The sequence below is a fragment of the Homarus americanus genome, unplaced genomic scaffold (genome assembly GCF_018991925.1).
Source record: "Homarus americanus isolate GMGI-L3 unplaced genomic scaffold, GMGI_Hamer_2.0 scaffold39155, whole genome shotgun sequence".
Lineage (NCBI taxonomy): Eukaryota > Metazoa > Arthropoda > Malacostraca > Decapoda > Nephropidae > Homarus > Homarus americanus.
Window position 1 is genome coordinate 5,257,847 of NW_024737042.1, and position 22,467 is coordinate 5,280,313.

General features: G+C 43.4%; 1 protein-coding gene across 4 annotated transcripts in view; it reads right to left on the reverse strand.

Moving 5' to 3' along the window:
• The window catches only part of LOC121872615 (protein bric-a-brac 2-like), a 63,968-nt gene that overhangs the window by 27,998 nt on the left and 13,503 nt on the right, over window positions 1-22,467 (reverse strand). For all 4 annotated transcript variants that reach the window (XM_042375504.1, XM_042375506.1, XM_042375505.1 and 1 more), the window contains exon 2: window positions 5,924-5,980. In XM_042375504.1, coding sequence (XP_042231438.1) covers window positions 5,924-5,935 — 12 coding nt within the window. In that variant the 5' untranslated portion in view covers window positions 5,936-5,980. The remainder of the gene's footprint in view (window positions 1-5,923; window positions 5,981-22,467) is intronic.

Sequence of the window (22,467 nt, forward strand, 5' to 3'; positions counted from 1 at the left end):
CTGCCGCTTCTTCACCGTTAATTATTATTACATCCAACAGCACACACACACACACACACACAGTCACACATCCAACAGCACACACACACACACACATGTCCAACACACACACACACACACACACACACAGTCACACATCCAACAGCACACACACACACACACACACAGTGTCACACACATCCAACAGCACACACACACAGTCACACATCCAACAGCACACACACACACAGAGTGTCACACATCCAAGACACACACACACACACAGTGTCACACATCCAACAGCACACACACACACACACACACAGTCACACATCCAACAGCACACACACACACACACACACACACACACACAGTGTCACACATCCAACAGCACACACACACACACAGTGTCACACACAACACACACACACACACAGTCACACATCCAACAGCACACACACACAGTGTCACACATCCAACAGCACACACACACACACACAGTGTCACACATCCAACAGCACACACACACACACAGTCACACATCCAACAGCACACACACACACACACACACACACACACATCCAACAGCACACACACACACACAGTGTCACACATCCAACAGCACACACACACACACAGTGTCACACATCCAACAGCACACACACACACACACAGTCACACATCCAACAGCACACACACATACACACAGTGTCACACACCAACACACACACACACACACAGTGTCACACATCCAACAGCACACACACACACACACAGTCACACATCCAACAGCACACACACACACACACACAGTGTCACACATCCAACAGCACAGCACACACACACACACAGCACACACACACACACAGTCCAACAGCACACACACACACACAGTCACACATCCACAGCGCAGCACACACACACACACACAGTGTCACACATCCAACAACACACACACACACACAGTCACACACAACACACACACACAGTGTCACACATCACACACCAACAGCACACACACACACACACACACACACACACACACACACACACACACACACACACACACACACACACACACACACACACACACATTGTAAAAATTATCAATAACATGTCACAATCAGTGTACACACAGTAAACACACTGCCCTCACACTGTCACTATAAGTAGCTGAAATTGTAGCTTTGAGCTTGATCCTCATCTAAGTTGATTTATTTGTGTCCTTATGTCACTTGTGTATTATTTGTAATTGTAACCCATTCCCCCAAATATGTACTGTATATTTTCAGCCTTCTGGCTGCTTCAATAAACTGTTAATTACATATTACACACACAGTCACACATCCAACAGGCGAGCAAGCAAGTGCACGCACACACACACACACACACACACACACTGTATCACCCATCCAACAGCACACACACACACAGTGCAAGTCACACATCCAATAGCACGAGGCAAGCGCACGCACACACACACACACACACACACACACACACACACACACACACACACATCCAACAGCACACACACACACATCATCACCCATCCAACAGCGCACACACACACAATGTCACCCAGCACAGAGCACACACACAGACACACACACACACACAGTGTCACACATCCAACTGCACGCGCTCACACACACACACACACACACACACACACACACACACACATTACACACACAGCCGCACATCCACAGCACACACACACACACACACAGTGCCACCCATCTAACAGCACACACACACACACCCATCCAACAGCACACACACACACACACACACACACACACAACACAGTGTCACACATCCAACAGCACACACACACACAGTGCACACACACACACACACACACACACACACACACACACACACACACACACACACACACACACACACACAGTGCACACACACATCCAACAACAGCACACACACACACACATGTCACCCATCACACATCCAACAGCACACACACACACACAGACACACACACACACACACAAAAGCCACATCCAACAGCACACACACACACAGTGTCACACATCCACACAGCACAGGCACACACAGTGTGTCACACATCCAACAGCACACACACACACACACACAATCACCCATAATCACACATCCAACAGCACACACACACACAGTGTCAACACATCACACACAGACACACACACACACACAGTGTCACACATCCAAGCACGCGCACACACACACACACACACACACACACACACACACACACAGTGTCACACACCAACAGCACACACACACACACAGTGTCACACATCCAACAGCACACACACACACACACAGTCACACATCCAACAGCACACACACACAGTGTCACACATCCAACACCAACACACACACACACACACACACAGTGTCACACATCCAACACACACACACACACAGTGTCCACACATCACACAGCACACACACACACACACACACAGTGTCACACATCACACACAGTCACACATCCAACAGCACACACACACACAGTGTCACACATCAACAAACACACACACACACACACAGTGTCACCCATCCAACAGCACACACACACACACACAACACACACACACACACACAGTGTCACACACACACACACACACACACACACACACACACACACACACACACACACACACACACACACACACACACACACAGTGTCACACATCCAACAGCACACACACACACACAGTGTCACACATCCAACAGCACACACACACACACAGTGTCACACATCCAACAGCACACACACACACACAGTGTCACACATCCAACAGCACACACACACACACACACACAGTGTCACCCATCCAACAGCACACACACACAGTGTCACACATCCAACAGCACACACACACACACACACACATATATATATATATCAATAAATGTTAATACATCCTGCTGAAACTGACACTTTGGGAAGGGAAGGTGAATGTGACAGCTGTGTGTGATGGGTGCCTTCATTTATGTGTGTGCGTTTATTCATTTCCATCCATGTAGTATGTATCTTCATTTATTTGTGTGTGCGCGTGCGTGCGCATTCATTTCCATCCACGTATGTGCTTTCATTTTTGTGCGCGCATGAGCGCGTGTGCATTCATTTCTATCAAAATATGTGCCTTTATTTGTTTTTGTGCGCGTGAGCATGCATTCATTTCTGTATGTGACTTCACTTCTGAGCGTGTGTGTGTGTGCTCGCTAATATCTTATTCAAGCATCTGTACGCGGGTCTGTGTTACAGCATATTACCCCGTGTCTATAACCAAAAAATTAACTTGGTTTAAGTCGTGATAATGCGAGTGTAAGTATCACATTAAGGTGTGATAGGCGGCAGCAAGATCACCGCCACACAAAACCATTAGTACTAATAAGCTTACAGTCCTAGCCCCCCCCCCTTCTTCTCTTGCTCTACTCAACCCCGACACATCCATTCACTCCCCGACCTCTCTTGGCACCACTTGTAACACACACACACACACCCTTTTGCACGTCTTGTTAATTCGACTATCTCTGTATCTGCGATCTTTGTTCCTCGCCTACTTTCGTGTGAGGTGGATCAATGAGGTACAGAAAGGTGAGAAGAGAGGGAGGGGAGGGGAGGGGGGAGATAATAGTGAGCATGGTGCAACACAAGTGTGGCAACTGGCAGGAAGAGACAACACCTAAATTATCCACACATACTTCGTCATATCCTTCAACTTCAAGACGCAATGCACATAATAAATCTTAACATCCACATTGGTTCGTAAAGGTTCACTGTGCATACTGAGTAGAAGAGGTCGACAGAGTGTTCGTTCATGTTCCCACCACATGTGAAACTAGTACAGTAAATTTATAAAGCTTATATTGAAGATTATCTCTACCATCTCATTCCACCGTAAGCTTAATCACCCTAATGCTAGGTTAACTTAATCTAACCTTACCTAATCCCAGATAGCGCTTGGGTGCTTAATCAAGTGAAGGAAGCTGGGGTGGCTAATTTGCATATGATCGTCTTTGAGCACCGAGGTGGAAGGTACCACGTGGAAAATGAATAATTTCCAAAAAGTACATTGAATGATGGCTGTTTAGTGAATGGTACTAAGAGTGTGGAAGGTGAGGTGTGAATGATTAGTCAACCAGTGAATGGTAGTAAGTGTGTAGTAGATGTGTGAATGTTGGTTAAACCTGATAACGGTGGTGAGTGTGTAATCGAGGTGACAATATTGGTCCACCAGATAGTGAAACTGTAAGAAACTTGTACGAAAGATTTCCAAACGGGAGTAAGAACAAACACACCAATTACTACTACCCTTTATTTAGCCTTCTTCTTACACTTATAACTGACGACATTATTAGTGAATCTCTCTCTCTCTCTCTCTCTCTCTCTCTCTCTAATGCACACAAGATATAATGAAAGCTCGACTCAAAACACTCCGACGATTTTTTTCCCTCGTAACTGGGGATCAAAGCACTTGTCCAGTTATGGTTAGAGGCTTAGTACATTTTCAACGTCATTTTGGTTGTCAACTTTATGTCAAGGTTTAAGTGAGCCAGTTTACAGGTGCTCTCACGGCGCAGGTGTAATGTTAAAGTGAGAATAATTGATGAAGATGTGGATGGTACGAGTTTTTCCAAATGACCTGACAACCAGAACTAGGGTGGCGGGGTGTAGGAGGTGGTTGGTGTCTGTTTAATGTGAGTATGTTGTGGATCTTGAACTATTGTAGCGACCATTATTATTATTTAACGACAACTTGGTGAAATATTCTTGTGTAAATTTCGTAATATTCTGTTGTCGTGTGTTATGCTGAATTTACACGTGTGTGTGTGAGAGGGAGAGATATGGACGGGTGTAGTGGGGGAGGCAGGTGATGATGGGGAGGAATCATCCGTCCAAGGAGACGTGTCAACAGTGCATGATACGATTCACTTCATGATACTCCCAACTCCACACAACAACTAACACACTACTGTACTTTATACAAGTTGGACTCATCTTCTACCACAGCATATTTACAAACAGCAAGATGTATAAACTGATGAGTCTTTCAGAGTTTGTATCTAAAACTCAGTCTTCAAATTGACTGAATAACGCTATAGAAGCATACATCTTAAATGTGAGAAATAAGACCTCCAGAGTATATATATATATATACAGTATATATATATATATATATATATATATATATATATATATATATATATATATATATATATATATATATATATATATGTATATATATGTATATATATGTATATGTATATGTATATATGTATATATATGTGTATATATATGTATATATATGTGTATATATATATATGTGTGTATATATATATATATATATATATATATGTATATGTATATATGTATATGTATATATATATATATGTATATGTATATGTATATGTATATATATATATATATATATATGTATATGTATATATATATATGTATATATATATATATATATATATATATATATATATATATATATATATATAATTCTCCTCAGGCAGGTATAACATGGTACTAAATATATCTATATGGATGCCATGAAACTGTATATACAGTACTTGGTATGCTGTACACATTAGACCAAGCTTCTTTCTTAAGCTTAAATGTTCAAGGGTAGATTTAGGTTAAGTTAGTAGGTTAGGTGAATATAAGCTTGGGTAATTATTACTGGCAGTCAATATCAGTTTATGAGAGGTTAGTGTATAACAGGCAGTTAGTTAATTGTATCAGTTTACAGGAAAGTTAAGATGTGACTAGTGTAGGTTACGACAAGTTAGGTAAGGTAAAATGTTACACAATAATGAAAGTCTTTCAGAATGTGCTTCAACAAGTACATTACTGAACGAACTACATCATTAACATTCTTGGACTGGGTTAGTCTTATACATGACAGTCGACTGCAATACGTACGTTTTTATGCATAATGACCAGGCCAGAGGGGAGTGAGGGCGGGGCGCATCTTGCGATCTGGAGAACCATATAAGCATTTGTCAGACACTTCCTCTTAACCCACCAATTATATCCAAAAGCAAAACTGCTTACATGTGCCAACTAACCTATCCCGGGAACACTTGAGGTCCCATTTCGTGCAATTTACAAAATTAAGGATAATAATAATAATAATAATCTAATAATAATTAATGAATACCATAAACTAATCATAATAATAAATGATGACAAACTAATAAGAGTAATAAATGATGACAATAAACTAATAATAAACTAAGAATAACAAACTAATAATAAATACTAAGAGTAAGTCAACAGTAAACATGATCAGGGGGCGGCTTCCTAAATATGCAATTACCAGAAATGAGGAATTTCATCACGAATTTGATTTTGTGTGCGGCTAGGTTCAGAGAGCGAGGTTCTCCCTCCACCATGATGCATTCCTCAGTGCCAACATCTTCACAGTGACGAGGAGCAAGTTCACTGTGTTTACCTCTGACCTTTGAGACCGCGGCACTCTCCGGCGTCCCTGGCTCCTCGCTCACATAAACACAATGAAACAAGACACGTTTCTTTATATTCCGGTGAGGTATTGTCAGTTTGCGCGCTTTCACCACTACACCTGGGACTCGAGTGTGTGTCTACGTGTATGCATACGGTGAAGTGCAAGTGAAGAGATACCCCGGTACGTATTTTCAAAACGAGGAAGGACCTGCCTGTATGTACCGTGAAGGGACACGTGGAGAGCAAGGTAAACACGGCGTGTGTAGTGTCAACTGGTAAGCGTCCCCAACCCCTTAATGACGTGCTGGAGGGAACTTGAGGGTCATTTACTGCACTTAACAAGGTAGTACACGGGTGTAAATTCTACAATTACGGGTCATTTCGCTACGGTCACAAACTACCTCTACCTGGTTTTGAGTGGTATTTTTTGTTCGCGAATTTTATTTAAGTATTTTTTTTTTCATCTTAGTGTCAACTGATGACAAAAGAGAAATCAATATATGACGGGTGCTAGAACTTAGTGCCCCCAGTGAGATTCCCAGGAGGACGTTTATTTATTTGTTTGTTTGGAATTTTACGAAATTTAATGAAAACTGTTCAACAGTTCGCTCCTTGTGAAGAGAACCCCCCGGGGGATCCCCCTTCCCAGCAATTGTGTGTGGTAGATAAAGAGTTACAGCATTGTTCTCTGTTATAAATCCTTATATGCCAGTGTTAACATAGTCATGTGCACCAGACCGCCCATGCAGTCTGTGTTGAACCTTTCCAGCGAGATGTTTAGTACACAATAACAAAATAAATTAATCCTCCAAGCGGATGCAAACCCTGCCCGTGAAGTTACCATGACATGCTAAATATCGAACTGTTACTGTAAGTTAATGTACAGTAGTGACCAAAGGAGACTCTCGTGTCATCGTCTTCTGTATGTGTTATGCGAACCCTTACCATGGCAACACCTGGTCGTCAGTTTTGCGCCACTTGCACCAAAAGCTTAACATGGGGACCTTGTTATCTGTTCATCAAACATACCATGATTGATGCAAATCTACAAACCCGTTCTAGAGTTATTTTGGGGAGACCTACAGATGGACAGGATTGGAAACCGTATCCCTGTTGCTGAGAAGGTAAAATGGTCAAATTCATCTTTTATCATCCAACCAAACCAAGATGATAAAGAGGACAGGAACATATAACGGTGAACTAATTATATAAACAAAATCAGCGATCACCAACCATCACATGGAACGAAAGAAACTAAATAAATGACACAAGGTAAAAAATAAAATAAATAAATAAAAAACGAAAGCAAGAACGAAAGTGAAAAAAAAATCAATAGTGCTAAGAGATATGAGTGGTGCCTGGGAGGAGCAAAGACGGCCGTCACTAAGCCAATCAACGCTCAAAAATCACTCGAGCAGAGTGGTCGACCCACTCCACTGTTAACTCTGCCAGGACTCCAATTTCGTCTGCTGTTATTGCCCAAATTAGCTCTCAACCAACTTAACTTGGGAGTTTTTCCTCGAGAGAGATCCACTTCACTACATTTTTATTTTTCCTTCTGTTGTGAGTCAGTCGTGAGGGTGTGCTGCTGGATACACGACCAAGAATTGTAACAGACGACCTCCTAATTTTCAGGTTCCCGCTCACAACCAGACGAAGTGCCTGTTACTATTATGATTATTACTTATACCGGCCATGGCTGCGGGGGCACTTAAAGCTCTTTCCTTACACATTGGTGGTTGGTTCAACTCGAGCGTTACATAGTGAAAAATAACCCTGACACCGACAACACCCAAGTAGCGTATTTTTAACACCGAGGAGGAAACAAGAGCCAGCGGGAGTCCTGGCTTCACGTGCTACTTCTTTCATTGTTTAAACATGTGAAGGGTATATTGTGTTGCAGTCGAGTGATCTAATGTACTGATAATAAAATGGTCAGGTCTCACACACACAGGTGGCCACGTCAAGTCAGTTTGAAGTTTTAAGACCTACATTTATCGAATATTTGAGAACTGACATCAGGGATACACCAATTTTCGTATTAATCACCATACTAGGCAGTCCCATTTACACCCAACCCCCTATTGCTCATATATCCATCCAACCTATGTTTGAAGCTATCCAGCGTATTTGAGTTAATGATGATGTTTGGTAACTTGTTCCACTCATCCACTACTCTTAATTTCCAAACCAGTGTTTACCTATGTCACGCCTAAATTTAAATTTGACTAATTTAAAACCATTGCTACGAGTTCGCTCCTGGTTGGATAGTTTGAGTACCTTTGTCTCACCTTTGTTTAGTCCTGACTTCCATTTACACACCTCGATCATACCGCCCCTCACTATACGATCATAAAATCTCCGCCTCTCACCGTCTGCCACACGTATATCATTTGGTTCCTTCCACTAGCGTCCCTCTCAGCAAATATTCAGGGATGTTTTCACTGTGTCCAGCTAACTACTTTTCTTTTATGTGTATACGTATGGATTAATTACGCTTGGGAAGACTAGTGTCCTGGAGTCATCCTTTAGAAGGGGGGAGGGGTGGAGTACCTCGTGTGACCATTTACTCGTCCTTTTAAATTTTAGTTCTTCAACATGTGCCTCGCCCCCCCTAAAGAGGCGAGGTATATAAATGTAACATAAGGTATAGGTACCAGAAGGCACTTTTCACCCTTACTGTTCCAAATTGTTCAGCATTAAGTGTAATATGCATGTAAAATAATTTCTACCTATATACAAATGTGTAAGAGCCAATTTATATGGCTACCATTATGCTTAAAGTTTCCCTTATATGTTTAATTTTCTTGTAAATTAATGGAGTTATGAGAGAACAGTTAACGAAGTGGTGTTGTGGAGGTACCACTGACCACAACTGTAAGTGCTTCCTCTCTGACCCCTGGCCTAGATTTTTAAGTCTCGTGTTGACCAAAATAGTTGTTTGTCTTATCACAGACTTGAGTCAATTACGTGTATAAGACTGGACGAAGGACAACCTCGAGCTTGGCCGCACTACAATAACTGATGCAGTAACTCATAATGACCTTTATTCTTCGCCCAAGACGGTCATTGGAGTAACGTGGCTGGTAATGTGGTCAGGAGTAATGTGGTCAGGAGTAAGGTGATCAGGAGTGATTAATGTGGTCAGGAGTAAGGTGATCAGGAGTATGATAGATGTAAGGTGATCAGGAGTAATGAATCTTTAATCTTTTAAACTTTGATAGTGATTGGCCAGTCAATAATTGCGAATTTTTTTTTAGATTGCCCACGAGGGGGCTAGTTTATTGGGCACCTCCTTACATCCTGTGCAAGGTGAAGCGCAGAAGCGTTTACAGTGCCCATCGGGGAAGCATGCGGAGTTCATGCTTGCCTTTATGACTCGTGCATTAAGGGCGTAAAAGCCTGAAGGGTCATGGGTTTTGTCAGCAAGTTAATAATTGTGGAGTTTGGCTTTCTAGTGTGGGGTGACCTTTAACCTTGACCCTGACCCGATGCTATAACTATTAGAGAACTAAACTTGTATTTTAATATCAGTGAAATTCGAGGGTGAATCGATCAGTGGATGAACACAATAACCGACAAGCACGATCGATTAATAATACGTTAAACCTTCTTGTGGTGAGGTACTTTAACCTCCACACTTGATGGAACACTGACGATATTTCCTCCCCCTTTTGTATGTCATTGCAGTAATAAACGTGTTGACTCAGTGAACGACTTTTCTTGTACTCTTTTTAGCTCGTCGTTTGTATGAGAAAGTAATGAGCTGTTTTCACTGTCCTGGAGTCATTGTTGTCCGGTTAAGTAAGTTGTGATAAACTCAGGCGAATGTTTACTTCCATCCGCTGTTTAATGTCTACCACAGCTTCCTCCTCCCCATCCAACCACCTTGTAACACCTTAATGGCTGTCATTATCAAATAATCTGTGTTTCATTTTTCTTCTTCGGTATAAATATAAAATTCTCTACCTTCCTACTTACATCAGAATGTCGAGGTTGCACTTGAAGTTCTCTCTTAAGTACCTACAGTATGTTCTGATGTGCCAGTTACAGGAGAAAATTAATATACGGTTCTTTAAGAATCCAGATCCAGGTCAAGGCTAGCAAGCTGTCCCCATGGAAACAGCTCCAAAGTCAGCGGTAAAGTGGAACAACCAGCTGTGTGTGTTGACATGGGTACCTGCCTCCCTGCTGGTTCACACCACCAGTGTGCCAGTATAACCCCGGACACTTCCCTCATCCGGCCTTCTTAAAACTCGCTAATCTGTGCCCTTGAACACGTTGTGTCCAAACTCAAGAGTTGAATGTAGCGCAAATTTAATTTTCAACTTGGCAGTATTTTTAAAAAGACACTTTTGCTGCTTCCTCGTGAACTTTTTCATCGTTATTGTCGCCTTTCTGCTACGTCTTTTTCCCCGGCCATAACTCATTTTTTTAAGAGTTTTATATTATATTTTGTTGTCGCTTCACTGAACCGTTTTCTTTCCTGGCTGTAAGTCGTTATTTTTTAAGGGTACTTTGTGAAACTTTGAAAACTGATGTACAGTATTACTAGAGGCAGCCGTGTCGTGGGGTGTTCAGGTCAGCGGTATATTTTCATACATGGCATAACATCAGAGGTAAGAGCAGAAAGAGTTAATGATGAAACACATCTTTTGTAAACAAAAAATAACTTTAGTTTCGTAACAATTATCATATAGAGTAACAGTGATACATTATTATTGCTTCAACATCATGGATTATGAGCATTAATATATTTGCACACACACACACACACCGAAGGGTCAAGACGTACCTGGCGCTCCTCTCGGAGCAGCCAGGTCAACTGTTAAGTTGGCCCATACCAACCCCCTCCTCTGAACCCTCCTCCCCACCGGAATATCAACAAGTTCTCGCCAGAAGTTACAATTTCATTTAGGAAAGGAACGGAACCAATGTTAAACAGAGGTGAACAGTGGTGAACAGTGCTTAGGTCAGTGAGAACAACTCAACAGTAACAGTCGTACCCAAGTTAACCTTCACACAGTGAGGTCCCAGGTACCCAGTGATAACGGCCAGTGAGACCCAACAACAACCAGCGATGTGTTAATCCGTCTACGATAGGAAGGCCAAAGACCAAACCTCACTCATATAACACCATCTGTGAGGGAATTACTACACCACATGTCCCTCATAACACCATATGTGAGGGTATTACTACACCACGTCAAGTCCCTCATTACACCATCTGTGAGGGAATTACTACACCACGTGAGGTCCCTCATAACACCATCTGTAAGGGAATTACTACACCACATCAGGCCCATCATAACACCATGTGTGAGGGAATTACTACACCACGTCAGGTCCCTCATAACACCATCTGTGAGGGAATTACTACACCACGTGAGGCCCCTCATAACACCATCTGCGAGGGAATTACTACACCACGCCAGGTCCCTCATAACACCATCTGCGAGGGAATTACTACACCACGTGAGGCCCCTCATAACACCATCTGCGAGGGAATTACTACACCACGTGAGGCCCCTCATAACACCATCTGCGAGGGAATTACTACACCACGTGAGGCCCCTCATAACACCATCTGAGGGAACTACTACACCACGTGAGTTCCTCCTAACACCATCTGGGAGGGAGTTACTACACTACGAGTTTGCTGTTCAACACCTACATTAATCTGTATGCTCACTGTATGTTCCTTTACCTTTCTCTAATGAAGGCTTTTGTTAAACCACCAATGTATGTAATAAGTCATTTATGTCCAATGTATATTTTCAGCCTTCGGGCTGCAGAATTTTTTCAATAAACCGTTAATTATTATTATTATTATTATTATTACACACACACACACACTTATAGATTAAGGATTAGAATTTTTATGACGAACAGGAGAACGATCAAATAGTTTAAAGAACATGCCCCCGAGAACTTGGTGTAAATGTCTCATTCACTGGTGTGCTAGAGTTCTTACGGTAATGTGTAACTGATAAACAACCATCATGTAGACCTGAACACGAGGACACGTTGGTGCTCCCACAACACAATCACGAGACGTTTACTCCAGCGTATTTCACCTGATGATTAAAACACCTAAACTCCCTTGAGGTTGGGGGGGGGGAGGGGGTTGGTGATTAGGTTACGATGGGATGGCTTTAGGGTATTTAATGATCGGGTAAGATAAGCTAGGGTACCTAAATCAAGAGGTAATCCCTTTAAAGTGCTGAAACCTCCCTGAAGAGTTTCAAAGATCCAGATATAAATTACATAATAAACGAATACTGTATTTGGCATATATAAAGACCAGCTGTGCACGGAGAATAGATCAACTATATTAATAATTTGTCTTCTCTAATACCGTGCCATCATCTCCTGAGCCTCTCATAATGACTATAAGACTCCTGTTCACCTCTTGGCTGTCTCGGTATTGTGATTGATTTTAAAACATATCTTAAGGTACTACTGGCCGGGGATCATAGCACACCACCCTGTCTAGACTGAGTCACCACCCCGTCTAGACTGAGTCACTCACCCGTCTAGACTGAGTCACACAACCCCTGTCTAGACTGGAGTCACCACCGTCTAGACTGAGTCACTGCTGTCCGAGTCACCACCTGAGACTCACCACCCCTGAGTCACCCCCGTCTAGACTGAGTCACCACCCCGTCACAGAGTCACCACCCCGTCAAGACTGAGAGTCACCACCCCGTCTGAGTCACCACTGAGTCACCACCGTCTGAGTCCCACCCCGTCAGACTGAGCGTCACCACCCCGTCAAGACTGAGTCACCACCCCGTCAAGACTGGTCACCCCCCGTCAGACTGAGTCACCACCCCGTCAAGACTGCGTCACCACCCGTCAAAGACTGAGTCACCACCCCGTCAAGACTGAGTCACCACCCCGTCAAGACTGAGTCACCACCCCGTCAAGACTGTGTCACCACCCCGTCTAGACTGCGTTTCCACCCAGCTCACACTGCGTCTCCACCCAGCCTACACTGCGTCACCACCCAGCCTACACTGCGTCACCACCCAGCTCACACTGCGTCTCCACCCGATAATAAACACACAATAATAATTTATCATATAACATAACAAGCTCTCACACTGAGTTTTCAAATATTTTCGATCGTTTCCACTTTTTTGTTCGATAATTCAATACGATGCCAAGAGAAATTAAACCACCCAATAATGATAAAATAAAAAGAAATTACTTATTCTGTTAACCGATTACGTGCCATCACTGCGCAAGCGTGTAAAATAAATCAATCAATAAATATACATGGCGAGGCAGCGTTTATTATCAGGAGCTTCAGGTTATGCAATGTGGCGTACGGAACATTATAACTGTACGGTGAACGTGAATTACGAACACACTGCTGCATAATCACCCGCCGAGACAAAACAGCGCGCCCGGTGTTGTATATAACCCTCACTACACCTCACGCTCTGACATAATCGTCTGCATCAACATTACTTAATAACAGATACTGGAGCGGCGGTGTGTACTGCTTTATGGTGAGTGCGAGGAGAAGGTTGGACACGTGTAATGTATCTCTTTTGGAGTGTGGGAGAAAGGCAGGTCAACACATTAGTGAACTAACTTATCTCTAACATGACGGAGAAGAGCTGGAACACGAGAGAGAGAGAGAGAGAGAGAGAGAGAGAGAGAGAGAGAGAGAGAGAGACTCCATCTCTAAAGTGAGGGAGAAAACTATGTTTAGAGTGAGAAAAAAAGTGAGAGACGTAGATGATAAAAATTACAAAAATGGCAAATAAACACGTCAGGTACACACTTGTGCACTATCTCGAGGGAGGGAGGCGAGGGGCTGGCACATGTGCACTAACCCCCGATCACCACACATTCGCCCTGCACAAACACCTGTGTCATAGCAGGTGCTTCTCACCATATCCAAACACTCTCACACCTGCACTCTTTTCCATTATCAACTTTCTTTTATTTTCCATATCAAAGTTCCCTCAAATACCTGCACACCTCCCTATGTCAACTCTCATTAACCCATTAACCATGTCCAAGCCACCTCCCACACACCTCCCTATGTCAACTCTCATTAACCCATTAACCATGTCCAAGCCACCTCCCACACACCTCCCTATGTCAACTCTCATTAACCCATTAACCATGTCCAAGCCACCTCCCACACACCTCCCTATGTCAACTCCCATTAACCATGTCCAAGCCACCTCCCACACCTGCACATTATCATTTACTAGATGACACACACGAGTGTGTATAATCCGAGGTCGATGATACACGTATAGGCCAAGAGTTTTGTGTGACTCGGGTAGGGAGGAGAGGAATTTGCTGCTCTGGCAATACTTAGGGCGAATGTGGGGGGAAAGCGAGACGTGAGTACTGTATGGCTTTTCGGACTCTGGTGGCGGCGGCGTCATCATCAAGGTTTTATCTTCAGGTCAGTTCGCAACAAATAGCAATTAAGATATATCCGGAACCAGAGTTTTTAGTTTGATGAGTGGATCATGACGCCTTCATACAAGTAGGCAGACAAAAGAGACAATAATGCATAGCTGACGACATGACTATAGTTAAGAGTTGAAAGCAACACACTCGTCCCGGTAATGGTTCACAATCACTACACTCTTGACAGAAAGTACCGAAACAACAACCCCAATCTCAGATAAAATTCAATCACTTGATGTTAATACCTCGCGTCATAAATAATAACAGAGGGCTCACCCGTGTTGGCTCACCTTTACGAAGAAAACAGAACAGTTTATTGCGTTTTACCCCAATAGAGTATGGCGGGTGCTCTTGAAGGTTGAATGGACACTAAGCACTGCACTATAAAACAATGGGGCGTGGTCGTCACTATAAAACAAGGGGCGTGGTCGTCACTATAAAACAAGGGGCGTGGTCGTCACTATAAAACAAGGGGGCGTGGTCGTCACTAAAAACAAGGGGCGTGGTCGTCACTATAAAACAAGGGGCGTGGTCGTCACTATAAAACAAGGGGCGTGGTCGTCACTATAAAACAAGGGGCGTGGTCGTCACTATAAAACAATGGGGCGTGGTCGTCACTATAAAACAAGGGGCGTGGTCGTCACTATAAAACAAGGGGCGTGGTCGTCACTATAAAACAAGGGCGTGGTCGTCACTATAAAACAAGGGGCGTGGTCGTCACTATAAAACAAAGAGGCGTGGTCGTCACTATAAAACAAGGGGCGTGGTCGTCACTATAAAACAAGGGGCGTGGTCGTCACTATAAAACAAGGGGCGTGGTCGTCACTATAAAAAATGGGGCGTGGTCGTCACTATAAAACAAGGGCGTGGTCGTCACTATAAAACAAGGGGGCGTGGTCGTCACTATAAAACAATGGGGCGTGGTCGTCACTATAAAACAAGGGGCGTGGTCGTCACTACAATAAACAATCATAAAACAGGAGGCGTGGTCGTCACTATAAAACAAGGGGCGCAGTTAACTATAAAACAAGAGGCGTGGTCGTCACTATAAAACAAGGGGCGTGGTCGTCACTATAAAACAAAGGGGCGTGGTCGTCACTATAAAACAAGGGGCGTGGTCGTCACTATAAAACAAGGCGTGGTCGTCACTATAAAACAAAGGGCGTGGTCGTCACTATAAAACAAGGGCGTGGTCGTCACTATAAAACAAGGGGCGTGGTCGTCACTATAAAACAAGGGGCGTGGTCGTCACTATAAAACAAGGGGCGTGGTCGTCACTAAAACAGGAGGGCGTGGTTTAATACAAAGAAGGCGTGATCGACACTACAAAACAAGAAGGCGTGGTCATCACTCAACAAAATATAGGGGCGTTGTCATCACTACAAAAAGGAGGTACGGTGGTCATTCTACAACGCAAGGGGGCGTGGTTATTGTCCTACAAATCAAATGGGCGTGGCCATTACTACAAAACAAGGAGCGTGGCCATCACTTAAAAAAACAAGGACCGAATCATTGAATTTGTTTTAAGCGGCCCACTTTGAGCCTGCCAGCACGCAGGCCATGCCGTATTTGTTCATAAAAAAAGGACAAAACAATGCTGTAAACGGTATCAGATACAATGTATCCACGGTGCCTTAATTGACATCATGAAGACGTAAAGGATCTTCTTCGTATTAAAGTGGTCATCTATGTCTTACGTTGTTCAACATAACTAAAACTCATTCAGGAGGAAATAAATTACTAGATATAACTGATATCATCAAGTCAAAAAAGCCACCGAGAGGCCACATGAATCAGCTGCTTGTAGGCAAATCTCCCTTCTCCAACTGTTTATGGACTTGCGTGGGTACCTGAGTGTACAGTACATCTACACTGGTGTAAAAGATATATATATGTTCGTGTGTGTGTGTGTGTGTTTTACGGTTAGGTAGCTATATGGGATTCTGCGGTACTGTAGGATTACCGAAGTTGCTGTTTTTTATTGAATCCCTGGGGAAGGTGCTCAGCTTTTCTGGCTACCTTATTGTTGTGGTTTTAATTAGATATGTTTGTGACAACCTCGATGGACCCTTTGTTGTCAGACCTTTCTTATATTTACAGACACACACACACACATCACACTATGGGACCGGATTTTGCAACTATCCTTTAAATCTACAGTAGTATACTGCCGGGTAATAAAATTCACTATTCGATACATCCATAGTCATCACATTACGTAACAAAGGGCGTGGTCACCGTTCAATATAACGGGGGCAGGGGTCATCACTACATAAGGAAGGCGTGATAAATACATAACAGAAGGGCAATACTACATAACAGGAAGGGCGTGGGCAACACTACATAACAAGAGGCGTGGTCAACATAACAAGAAGGGGCGTGGTCAACATAACAAGAAGGGGCGTGGTCATCACTACATAACAGGAAGGCGTGGTCATCACTACATAACAGGAAGGGGCGTGGTCATCACTACATAACAGGAAGGGGCGTGGTCAACACTACATAACAAGAGGGGCGTGGTCAACAATACATAACAGGAAGGGGCGTGGTCATCACTACATAACAGGAAGGGGCGTGGTCATCACTACATAACAGGAAGGGGCGTGGTCATCACTACATAACAGGAAGGGGCGTGGTCATCACTACATAACAGGAAGGGGCGTGGTAACACTACATAACAAGAAGGGGCGTGGTCATCACTACATAACAGGAAGGGGCGTGGTCATCACTACATAACAGGAAGGGGCGTGGTCATCACTACATAACAGGAAGGGGCGTGGTCATCACTACATAACAGGAAGGGGCGTGGTTATTACTACATAACAGGAAGGGGCGTGGTTATTACTACATAACAGGAAGGGGCGTGGTCATCACTACATAACAGGAAGGGCGTGGTCATCACTACATAACAGGAAGGGGCGTGGTCATCACTACATAACAGGAAGGGGCGTGGTCAACAAAACAAGTGTCGACCACCATACCGGACCGCGTTATTAGCGAGCCACATTACTCCCAAGTTGCTATGAAGAGTTAAACCCATTCACTGTACTTTAAGACGCGTAAACACGATCAAATAGTTCGACTTGAGTTTTGATCCGAGTGTCCTTGTCACCTTAGCAAACGTAGGCCTCAAACACGTTTCTATCAAACTCCTAACAAACGTTTTGTCTGAGCCAACGAGGTAAACGTTTCTCTGTCGCACAACTCAGGGTTTTTAGTCAACTTTACGCAAACATTCTCTGTCATTTTGACGATTCTTTTCTAATGCAGTGTGATTAACGCTTATCTCGGCCAACTAAACAACCGTTCCGCAATCAATTTAACAAATGCTTTTGTCAGTCAACAGTTGGTTCTCTCAGTCAATCTAACAAAGGTTTCTCAGCTTACTTGACAAACGTTTCTGTTAACAATAGATTCTCTCGGCCAACTTGACAAATGTTTCTCAGCCAACAAACGTTTACCTCAACTAGTTAATAGAATTTCTCTCAGCCAACGCATGCCAGCTAATTGAAATGTTTTCCACAGCCAAGGTACCACAATTTTGTCAACCAACTTACCAAATGTTTCTCACAGCCAGCTTGACAATCATTTCCCCCAGTCAACTTGACATACGTATGGTCCAGCCAAGCCATCCGTGTTGACCAGCGTGTTCCTGTCAACAAGATTATTGTTTCGCTCCATCATATCTCCAACGATGCATTCAATTTGAAAAAAATAAATAAAAAAATCACCGGTGTTTTTCCCTATCAAGCTTACAAAAGTTTCTGCTGACAACATCACTACTAGTATTTCGTTTCCCCCCCAGTGAGAGAGCGTATTATTTTCACCTGTGAGCAATTTCAAGACAAAAACAAACGCAGGACCTTAGAGTTTTGGTACAACTTGGTCTGAGACTTTGTGTAAATGAAAAAACTTCATTTTACGAATTTAAGAACAGCATCCCAACCCCCTTTCCTTTAGACACAAACCATAGTAGTTCAGCTAGACTTGACCACCCGGGGCTAACCTTAACCTTTAAATTGTGGTCAGGTTTTCTTATTCGAAGTGTAGCGACAAAACTGACACGACTTTCACTAAAACAAAAGACTTACTCTACAACACCAGGCACTCAAGAGGTTGCAGACGAGAATGACCAACACTTAAGGCATCACAAGAAATGGAACTGCCAATAAATTATACCCCCAACTGGGCGAGTCTCAGTGTTGGCGAGAAACTGTAAGAAGAGAGACTCCGCTTTCACGACACAAGGAGTGAGAAGTTTAATGTTCAAAGTAGTACCTCATATGGACCTTGTCAACACGTACAACAAAAGGTCCACCTAACTGTTACCACAATCGTTTATGGTTAAGGCTTTCATTAAGAAGGACTCGTTGTCTACTCTAAATCGTGGGTCGACTAAACTCACTGACAAGTAGGGTGGGGGGAGAGAGCAGACATTATGGGATCAGCTGATGTAAACCAAATAAAGCCCTTCCTCTCTCACAGTAAACATAGATGAAGGCAAACGAGAAGGGAAGCTTCCACTTCACCAGCCAGCTGACTCAGGACACGTTCCTAGCTGACTCGATGATACATAACTAGCTGACTCATGACACGTAATTAGCTGACTCATGACACGTAATTAGCTGACTCGATGATACATAACTAGCTGACACAATGACACGTAACTACTGACTGCTAGCTGACTCATGATACGTAACTAGCTGACTCAATGACACGTTCCTAAGTAGCACTGAGACATGTTCCTCTTCGGGGAGAATCATAAACCGAAATTCACATCTGAAAGTTTGCCAAAGACTAAGAGGAACTTTCTCAGTACACGCTCGCTACTAAACTGCATCCTCTGAAGTGTGTGTGTGTGTGTGTGTGTGTGTGTGTTTCGCATAAGTTTCAAGAATAAAACGAGGTTAAATAATGCAGTCTCATAAAACACACACAAAAACAACTATTTCCTTTCTCTTTATGCAAGTAAAAAACAAAAGAAAAAGAAAAACCAAATGCCAAGTTATTCAAGAACTTTAAAATGGACCACATTCAAGCTTGCTCTGGGGCGACTTTGAAACAAATTACAATACTTGGAAGGTTGCCAGTCACGCTCAGGTCAGACTTGGATGGTTTTTATTTACCTCGAGAGGAGGAGGTCGCACTTAGCTCCTGCTTGAGAGTGAACAGCGTCTCTCCCTGACTCAAGGTCGCTGGTACGCTGTACTTTAGAGACATAAGTGACCAGAGGTGTGCGTGTTTCATTACGTGATTAAGAGAGAGCACTACGTATGGAATAAACCACACGTCTGATAAACCCTCATAACACTAGTCCAGTAGTGTTAGATGCGTTCACTTACATCTCAAATGGAAACAATACCAGAGTCGCCGAGTTAATGAAAACACAGTTAAGAATAATTAATGGTTGTGTGAGCGCTTGTATGTGGGACTCAAAACCTGACTGGCAGCCACTCAACCACTAGTGCTGCCAGGCTGACCCGGGCGACAGTGGGTGATTTATGTGAACAGGAATAATTATGTCTTATGATAAGCATTGGTAGTTGATTGGTTTATTCTTGGTGCCGCACCACAAGCTGTTGCGGGGGTGAAGAAAAGAGCCACACACTTTAGGCTCGGGTGAGGAAACTGGGCTGCATGTACTGTGCAGCTCTATGCTGTACTAACACTTACTATTTTCCATAATAATATAACTTAATGCTCACGTCCCGTATACTGTGGACCTGTACTTCAACACTTAATCCTTTCTACAATAGTACGATGTCAGTGCTCACGTTCCATGTACTGTGCAGTTGTATTTGAACACTTCGAGGCCATTGCTCACGCCCCTTGTACTGTGCAGTTGTAGACCAACAATTAATCCTCTCCACACGCCCTTACCGTTAACACTTAGCCAACACAGACAATGAATATCTCTTGGTGTTCCTCTTCATCCCGCTAAAATTACACTTATGGAATGTATGACACCGGACGCACTTTCGACTGCCTTTTCTGCCTGCACTGGCGCTCTTTATGTTGCGAGCATCACTGCCAGGCTCACGGGGGACCAAGTATGGGGTGCACACACACACACACACACGCCCGCCCGGGGGAGGACAGGGAGGGAGGGAGGGGAAGGAGATATATGGGATGAAACAGGAGATGGGAGGAGTGGAGAGGGAGAGAAAGGGAGATGTGGGATGAAACTATGGATTTAAAAAAGCGGGGAGGAATGTGGGAGGAGCGGTGGTTGGGGGCGGAAGAGAGAGAGGTATCAGCTTTGCATGTCACAGTAAAATGGTGAGTTACAGGCGGGACGTGGCAGTTGTCAGTATTGATCAAACTAGTTAATCTGTGCAACTCGTGTATGATAACTTCCCCCATCCCACTACCCGCTGTCCTCCCAACACAGGTACACCGCTCGTCCCATCACCTCTCCCTCCCTCCCACGGATGCATTCTTTTCTATGTGTATGTGCACGCACGCGTGTGTGTATGTATGTATGATGTATGTGTATGTATATATATATATATATATATATATATATAATAATAATATATATATATATATATATATATATATATATATAGCAAAATTCAGTCAATGACCGCGCCTGTTGGCCATTTTAGTGATGACCAGCGCTCCGGAGCCTCTCCTCTTCCCGTGGACGAATTTCATAGTTAAAATACATAATTTCCACTTTTCACCAACCATAGTGAGCAACACAGCGGTGTTGACCTAACGGCTCCAGATGCTTGTTTTATTGCTTGTAACACAACCTGAACACTGCATCAGGCAGATTAGGCAATACAATGAGAGCATTTTTTATTCTTCCATCCTTTTCGTGTATTACAACTTACTGTCAGTGGGTATGACCTTTTTTTGTATGGGGATCAATTATGAAGGCATGGTAGGTATAAGGCTGGTGTAGCTATCATTCTCTTAATACCCGCAGCGATTTACTGTCTACACCTGCATCAACCTCATACATTAATTTACTCTATACACTACCTGTAAGAGGCTCCAATATTAACTCTGAGCTATACCTGTACGAGCCTCCACGCCTTATATTATCGCTCTTAATCAGTTTTTACTTCGCAATCCCCCCAAAAAATTCTTCCTGGACCGAAGAACAAAAAGCGAAAATGCAGTTATGTTCTATTTACTAACACGACTTCTCCATTAACCAACCCACGCAAAGAAAATCAACTTAATGGTCACCTTCTGCATAATGCAATTCGACACAATCAATTACAAATCATTTAATTTATGCCTTTTATGACGACATGTTGGCATAAGAGGAGTTAAAACGGCTTGTGTCAGGACTGATGCCTACATCTTCTCGTAACTCCCACCATTTTGATTCAACTAATTCAGCGTTGGTGGTGGTACAGGGTGTAGGTGGTGGTACAGGGTGTAGGTGGTGGTGGTACAGGGTGTAGGTGGTGGTACAGGGTGTAGGTGGTGGTGGTGTTACAGGTATGGGTTGTGGTGGTACAGGGTGTAGGTGGTGGTGGTACAGGGTGTAGGTGGTGGTGGTGGTACAGGGTGTAGGTGGTGGTGGTGGTGTACAGGGTGTA